General features: G+C 47.5%; 1 protein-coding gene across 2 annotated transcripts in view; it reads left to right on the top strand.

Moving 5' to 3' along the window:
- The window catches only part of LOC308482709 (uncharacterized protein), a 43,890-nt gene extending 35,956 nt beyond the window's left edge, over positions 1-7,934 (top strand). Inside the window, exons 14-15 of one of the 2 annotated variants that reach the window (XM_081016136.1) lie at positions 1,438-1,509; positions 7,363-7,934. In XM_081016136.1, the coding sequence (XP_080872262.1) occupies positions 1,438-1,509; positions 7,363-7,446 (156 nt within the window). In that variant the 3' untranslated portion in view covers positions 7,447-7,934. Of the gene's footprint in view, positions 1-1,437; positions 1,523-7,362 lie in introns of both variants that reach the window. The other variant, XM_081016137.1, reaches the window with a different exon arrangement.
- Positions 7,935-8,378: the final 444 nt, after the last annotated feature.

Here is an 8,378-nt window from a genome sequence, read left to right on the forward strand (position 1 = left end):
GGACACATTCTACTCATGTAAAAACACGCTGATTCCCAAACCGTCCACAGGCTGGATTTAGGAGGCGATTGGGCCAGATCCAGCCCCCGGGCCTTAGTTTGCCTACACATGGTTTAGGGTATAGTTGAAGGCTTTTGAGAAGCCCAGGTGACATATTCATGGGGACTAGATGCTTGTTGTTATCAAAGTAAGGCCTACCCAGAATTGGCACCTTTAAATTACTGGATCTAAGTTAGTCACATGTAATGATTTTGGAAATACAGTGGTACTTTGGTTCTCAAACTTAATCCGTTCCGGAAGTCCATTCCAAAACCAAGGTGTGCTTTCCCATAGAAAGTGATGCAAAATGGATAAATCCGCTCCAGCAATTTAATATGAATTTTACTATCTAACGAGACCATTTGTCCCTAAAATGAAAGCAATAAACAATGTACTGCAGTCACACAGTCAATCTGTAGCTGAACTGGATTCCACACAGTCACAAAAGCAAAAAAAAAGAGCCGCAAAAACTAAAATGCAAAATAAATAGCAAAAACAGACAGACCTCAACTAACACTCAAAACAGAAGTGTGGCACTCAAATCATCAGCGTAACACTCAAAACTTACCACATTTGGCTTCAAAAAAAAGTTGCAAAGCGGAACACTTACTTCCAAGGGTTTGCAATGTTTGGGTTCCAAGTTGTTTGAGTACTAAGGCGTTTGAGAACCAAGGTACCACTGTATCCTTTTTCCAGACTGTTGACTCTATTGGATTTGTGTTTATAATTCATTCTCTCTCTCTCTCTCTCTCTCTGTGTGTGTATATTTTATACACAGTGTGTGTGTGTGTGTGTGTGTGTGTGTGTGTATATATATATATATATATGAAGAAATTAATGGACCTAAGTTAGTCATGCTGATTAATTTCAGTGGGTCTGCTCTTGAGTAGGACTAATGTTGGATACAACCTTGTTGGCTGCCTTAACAACTATAGGTAGTTCTTTCTGATTTCCAATTATAGTGAAGCTCTTTGAAGGGGTCTCTTGCCTTTTCCACTGAGGAGTTTCTCCCTGGAGTCATGGTCGGGCAGGATCCTGACAACTCCTTAATCCAAAATATTTACTGTGTGCATTCCAGAGAGAGGTAATATAGCAAAAAAATAACAACAATGCCATATTTACTCGAATGTAATGTGCACCTTTTTTGGCCAAATTACGTTGTGAAAATTTGGGGGCGCTTTAGATTTGGTGGTGCCAGCAAATACTTTTTTGGTTTCAAGGTTTTGAAAACTGAGGTGCGCATTAGATTCAGTGGTGCATTAGATTCGCGTAACAACAACAACCCAAGTCTTGCCAGTCCTATCCCAACAGTCTTAACCACTACACCAGGCTGACTCGGAGCAGATCTACAATTTCCTGAATAAAACCCCCTCTTTGTGCCTTTCCTTTCCTTTCCAGGCTGCTGGTAGACCAAAGAAAATCGCAGATGACCCAATGGATGATTATCAGGAAGACCAGGAGCAAGATCTTGTATGAAACACAGGTTCTTCTCTTTTCTCTGTCCCTCCCCAACTCTCAAACTTCTCTTGAGAATATGCCTTCAAGAAAAATGCTAATGCTGTTCAAAATTCCCAGGCATCTTTTTGACATTTAAGGCAGGTTTCCTGGTCTAAAAAGTTACAGATTTCAGCAGGAAGTTACAGGACGTGCGCCAGCTGAAAATGAGGTGCCCCCGTAAGGGAAAATAAATAATGGAATCTCAGTATAAAAAGGTGCCTGGAGGAGTCCTGGAGGATTGCTCTGCTTAGTAATCAGTTGGTTAAGCAGTTAACTAAGGAGTAGTGGAGGGTGCCCCACTAACCTTGGGCTTCCCCCAGCCAGCCCCCCCGCTGCCTGCCTTCTCCGTTGTCAGATCTCCTTTTCCAGCCGTCCAAGTTGGTAGCTGTCACTGTTGGCATGTGACCAAGGAAACGGGGGCAATTGGCAGGCCCCCATCTGGCTCCAGCCCACCAGCCGGTGTACCGGGCGATCTCCAGTCCTTGGTGCAGCATCTGTGACCCGAGCTTCAGAAGCTAGGGCACGCTACTCAGCAGAGTAAACACTACACAACAGAATGGCAGGAGAAGTTGTGTGAGCATATTTACAAGCAGTTTATTCAGCATAAAGGTAAAGGGACCCCTGACCATTAGGTCCAGTTGTGGCCAACTCTGGGGTTGCGGCGCTCATCTCGCTTTATTGGCCGAGGGAGCCGGTGCACAGCTTCCGGGTCATGTGGCCAGCATGACTAAGCCGCTTCTGGCGAACCAGAGCAGTGCACGAAAACGCCGTTTACCTTCCCGCCAGAGCGGTACCTATTTATCTACTTGCACTTTGACGTGCTTTTGAACTGCTAGGTTGGCAGGAGCAGGGACTGAGCAACGGGAGCTCACCCCGTCGTGGGGATTCAAACCTCCGACTTTCTGATCGGCAAGTCCTAGGCTCTGTGGTTTAACCCACAGCGCCACCCGCGTCCCTTACCTACATCAGGACATACATCAGCATACATCAGGACAAAAGGAAAACATGTCCGATCTCCTTCGTGTCCAAAGCAAGACAGCATAAACAAAAGCTATACACAAACGGAAGTTCCCAGCATACTGTGCTGGAGTGTAAACAGACATGTGACACACCACAACCATGCCTGTTCCTTAAGGTGGAACGGAATATCCCAACAGTCACTGCCTCCTGCAGGAGCGAGTTCCACAGTTTAACGCCGCCCTGCATCAAGGACTTTCTTTGATCTGTCCCGAATCTTCCAACATTCAGCTTCATTGGATGTCTGGCAGTTCTAGGGAGAGAAAAAACTTCTCTCTGTTTCTCCACCCACTTTTGGTCACTTTGGTTTCCTTTCTCCTGAAGGAGCCCAGGGTGGCAAACACAGAAGCAGTCGAGCATCTTAAGAACAATTCCAGTACAGGAGCAGACTGGGAAGGAGCTCGACTTAAAAGCCTTGCTGGAGTAGGGAGGGCTTCGGCAGGTGCCCAAAAGACAGTGCCTGTCTAGTATTTAATGGGAGGGAGTTTCAAATGATGGGGCCACCACAGAAAAGGCCCAGTTCCTGTGTTGTGTGTGGTATGGACCTCCTGATAAGACGGCATCACTTGGAGGAGGCCTTCACCTGCAAAGCATTCAGGTATCCTAGTCCCAAGCGGCATAGGGACTAGCGCCTTGAACTTAGCCTGGTAGCTGAAGGGCAGTCAGCACAAGTCTCTCAGCAGTGGCATATCATGATGGTGATGTCCTGCCTCATTTAATGCACTCTGATTCCACTTTAACAGCCATGGCATCCTGGGAACTGTAGTTTAAGGGGAATGAGAGTCACTAGGAGTCCCCTGCTCCCCTCACAGAGCTACAGTTCCCAGAGTAGTTTAACAAGCAGTCCCTCCTCTCAAGGAGCTCTGCATGCAAAACGTTCTGGGTCCAATTCCCAGACAAGAATACTGAGCTAGATGGGCCAATGGGCTGACTCCATGTAAGGCAGCTTCATATGCCCCTTTTAAAACCACCCTTTTATTCCAACCATGAGGACTAGAATGTTGCTTCATTGTTAAGGGAGGAGCCATAGTTCCCCAATGGCCCAGGTTCAATTGCAGGCATCTCCAGTGAGGACTGAGAAAGATCCCTACCTGAAACCCTGGAAAGCTGCTGCCAGTCAGGGCAGATAATATTGAGCTAGATGGACCAATAGTCTGACTCTGTATAAAGCATAGAATCATAAGAGCCGGAAGGGACCATGAGGGTCATCCAGTCCAACCCCCTGCAATGCAGGAATCTTTTACCCAAGGTGGGACTTGAACCCGCAACCCTGAGATTAAGAGCCTCGTGATCTACTGAGTGAGCTATCCCAGCTGTAGCTTCGCATGTCTTAAGAGAAGAGCTGTGGCTCGATAGTAGAGCATCTGCTTTGCATGCAGAACGTCCATTCCTCGGCATCTCTAAGTGGGGTTGGGAATGTCATCCCCCTGAAACCCCGGACAGCTGCTGCCAGTCAGTGTAGACAGTACTGAGCTAGACGTCCCAATGGTCTGACTCGGTATAAGGCAGCTTCTTACATTCCCAACTGCTATGCATACATGATAGTTAGACTGGCGATCACTGTGCCGTTCACGCAGTGCCACCTCCATCCCAGCCCATGAGCTGCACAAAATGCAAAAGTGTTTCTCTGGCGGCAGCAATGGCAGCAGCAGGCATTCCTTCTCTTCCACCCCAATTAATCTGCCCAGCTAACAAGCCGAGGCAGCTCCCTGACCTACTTTCCAAAATGCACGCCCCTGCTGTTCCCAAAGACAGGTAATCTCCTCCCCCCACTGTCCCCCAAATGCAAGGCACTTAGGAAGCGGCTTTTGAATTTTTTATATTTGCCATGCACTCTCACGACTTTCTTTTCCTGCTCTTAAAAAGGGAAAGCAACAGCAACAGATCACAGTGGCATTCTGTGGGTGTTTATTCCGAATTAAATCTGCCATGTTGCAGGGGAGGCCAACCCATTGGGGCAAATGGGGGTTTCGCCTGTCTGTCTTCTACCTTACAACCAGTCCAGGTGATGGCAACTGCCCATCAACTTCCTCCTCCGCCTCTGTCTCATTGATGCCCCTTTCAGAACTTAGCAGGAAGGATGGGGGCAAAGCAAAAATTAAGTCGGCTCTGCTTGTCATTGCCTCTGGCGCCACCTACTGTTAGGCTCCCTGCCTTCTGCCCTACCAGTCACCATGAGCACCCGTCGCCGCTGATATTCAGTGATGTTGACTCCTGGGTGAGACTGGGATTGCAGCCTTCATTGCAGACATCTGCTGAAGGAGCAACAGCTCTTCTGTCTCCCAGAAATGAGCTTTCTGTGACTCTGACACACCCTGTCTCTGCTGCCAAGCACCCAAACAGGGATTATATAAGAGTGGAAGAAGAGTGTGGCTGCTGGACCATCCAGTAGTCCAGCATCCTGTTCTCACAGTGGCTGACCAGATGCCTTAATAATGTGCTCCTCCTCTGGTCCACCCTGAACCTCCCATCATTCAACTTCATTGGATGCTGCCTGGCTATAGTGTTACGAGATGCAGGTACTCCTGGTCTGGTTGTAAATGAGACAGGAGACAGATTGGGGGGGGGGGGGTCAGCTTGAGGTTGGACTAGCTTAGCAGGTGTGCTCTGACTGGCAGCTGCTCTCTAGGTTTCCAGAACCTTGAGGCATCTTTTCCAGCTACCAATCCTTTTTTTAAAAAAAATAAAAGGACTAGAGAGGCCAGGGATTGAACCACGAACCTTCTACATGCAAGGCAGGTGTCCTAGAGTCTGCACCATTTGAAATGCCTGGCTTGCGCACCACAATGGCTACTCCTAGCATCTTCCTTGTGGGGCGGATGTGTGTGTAGCCTCTCACCACCTTCCCTTTCTCTTAAGACATTCAGTTCCTCTTCTGCTGCCCTTGCAGAGCTGCCTCCCATTAGCATATCAAAAACAGCCACCTGCCACTGTTTCAAAAAACAGCGGAGCAAGCCCCCCATGCCTAAGCAAATTGGGATATGGAATCAGGAGTGAGGATGTTGGAGAATTCTGATGAAAACAGCATGGAAGTGGAAAATCCTTGATGTTCCCTTATTCGTTTCAATGTCTGGGACGGAAATCAATTCGGCAGATTTCGATCAGTATCCACCGTTGTTGTTTTCAGTCCCCAAATGACGCAGAGTTCTTTCAACACGCACACCAACCATTTGCACTGTGTTCCCTTTTTTGTATCTTAATGAACGGGCTGGAGTAACGCAAGGACAATATAATTTCCTTCATTAATTACCTAAGTTGTGCTGTTTTGCCATTGTGGACAGCGAGGCACACAGTGTGGGTTTCTTTTTTTGCAAAAGATGAACCACTACAGAACGGAAACCGCGAGATGGCGGAATGGAAAATGGTGCCTTCTTCCATCTCTACCCCAGGAGATGCAAGGACACTGATTAGGTTCATTTGAGGACAGTTTTCCTTTGTCTTTCTCACCAAGTCACGTCACCCCTCCCCTCCCCTTCCCCTCCTGCCTCAGAACAAAGTGACAATGTTTACAGAAAAGAAACAACACCCAGATGCTTAAAATAGCTTTTCAAAGTTCACACTCCTTTCCTTAAAACATAATAGAGAGAAGGCTCACAGGGCTGCAAAGGGCACATTTCATCGTGATGAGGTGGAGAAAATACCACCGAGACTGAGCCTGGCTTGTGCAGTGATGCACAGCAGAAACTCCTAGAGAGGCAGCTTGAGGGCGGAGCCAACTGGTGCATAGATGTGCACCTGACCATACTCCCCAGGTCAAGCAACTGCCTGAAATTGAACGCTTGGCTCTCGGCGGGTCGCCAATATTCCTTGGAGGATTTTAAACAGCGTGGTCATCTGCCAGGGGTACTTTAGCTGCAATTCCTGCATTGCAGGGGGGGTCTAGATGACCATTGGAGTCCCTTCCAACTCGACCGTCATTCTGTGATTTGGGTTATAATCATTGGCGGTTTTTAGTTTAGGGGGGTGAGGCAGGTGGGGGCAGGGGAGCAGATGGTAATAATAATAATAATAATAATAATAATAATAAAAAATTTTATTTATATCCCGCCCTCCCCAGCCGAAGCCGGGCTCAGAGCGGCTAACAACAGTAAAATGATAAAACATTCTAAAATCATTTCATTATAAAATTAATTCCATTCAGATTAGTGGCAACCATTGGACTAGAGTTCTGTGAGGATTGCCAAAGGAGGGAGTCAGGTTGTGCCTTGGCCAAAGGCCTGGTGGAACAGCTCTGTCTTGCAGGCCCTAGTCTCTTGTAACAGAGCGTTCCACCAGATCGGGGCCACAGGCGAAAAAGCCCTGGCTCTAGTTGAGGCCAGCCTAACCTCCCTGTGGCCTGGGACCTTCAAGATGTTTTTGTTTGAAGACCGTAAGTTCCTCTGTGGGACATACCAAGAGAGACGGTCCCGTAGGTACGAGGTAGAGGGATATTTAAAAAATATGCACTGTGCAGAGAAAGGGAATAGGAAACTTAAGAGGAATTCATGGCTGTCAGTGGCTGCTAGCCACAATGGCTATGCCCTACCTCTGCTGTCTGGAATCGCAGATGAGAAGCGGGCTGTTGCTCTCATGAGCTGCTTGCAGACTTCCAACAGGCCTCTGGTTGGCTACTGCAAGGACAGGATGCAGGAATAAATGGTCCATCAGCCTGAGCCGGCAGACAGTCTATTCCTTTGGGTTTTTTTATACAAATTTAAGTCATAAATAGATAAATGTTTGGTGCAGATGTATCTTTGGTCTCACTTCCCGATTCCCCCTCAGAAACAAACAAACAATAACTGAGCACTTTCCCCCCTTGCCCAATAACAGGAAGATCATGGAGGTGAAGTAGACGATGCTGATGATCTGGAACTGGCCCAGGAACCCAGAGGCCGAGTGGAAAGAGACTACTAAATTTCACGCCGGCTCGATGGGGGATACCAGAGGAAAGAGCCTCAAATGGAAGAGCTGGGCCAGAACACCGCTGCGATGAGGCTGGGAAACTTCTGCCCGTAACATTCAAGAGGGGCTAGCGCCCGATCTCTGCTTCCAGTAAATCACAGGTGTATCAACGTGACCAGTTAGCAAGGTCCAGGGCAGCTTGCAAGACAGATTTTGCTCTCTGGATGTTTCTTCTAAGGCGGAAGGGAGCTCAAAACAGAAAAATAAATTGCAGTTTCTCTTTTGATGGTTCTGTCCCTCCTGCCACACGCACACTTTCCCCCCATTTCAGAATTGTTAAGATTTGGGCCGTGAGGAGGGGCTGATGCTGTGTGGCCTCTGTTAGCCTTGGACAGTTCGTATCCTCCTCCTCCTCCCCTTTGTCTTGGACTCGACTCCGTTGCTCTTTAGTGCAAAATCTGTTCATCTTTATATTAAAAAACAAGGAAGTCTTTTGAGAATGAGATTCTTTTTTTACATCCTGGTCTGTTTTGTTACGGGTAAGATATTGGGGGGCGGGGTGGCAGAAAGCGATGTTGTGTTTTGGAAGACAGAGAACACCCATCATCGAGACCCACTGCTGAAATGCAGGTTTATCGTGTGAACCTTATTTATTTATTACATATACACCCCTTGATTGTAAAAGCAGCAACCTCAAAGTGGTTTACAAAAAGATTAAAGCAAGAAAAAAAGGCTTTCAGTGCTTAAGCGCCGTAGGAAGCTGCCTTCAGCAGTGTCGAACCTATGAGACCATCTAGCCCTGTATTCCCTACACTGACTGGCAACAACTCTCCAGGGTTTCAGACAAGGGGCATTGCCAGCCCTGCTGGAAGATGCCAGGCATTGAACCTGGGAAAGTTGTTCTTGATTATCACCAGTCAGCAGTTTTTAATCTTATAAATTCA

The sequence above is a fragment of the Podarcis pityusensis genome (genome assembly GCF_964106645.2).
Source record: "Podarcis pityusensis genome assembly, chromosome: 8".
Classification (NCBI taxonomy): Eukaryota; Metazoa; Chordata; class Lepidosauria; order Squamata; family Lacertidae; genus Podarcis; species Podarcis pityusensis.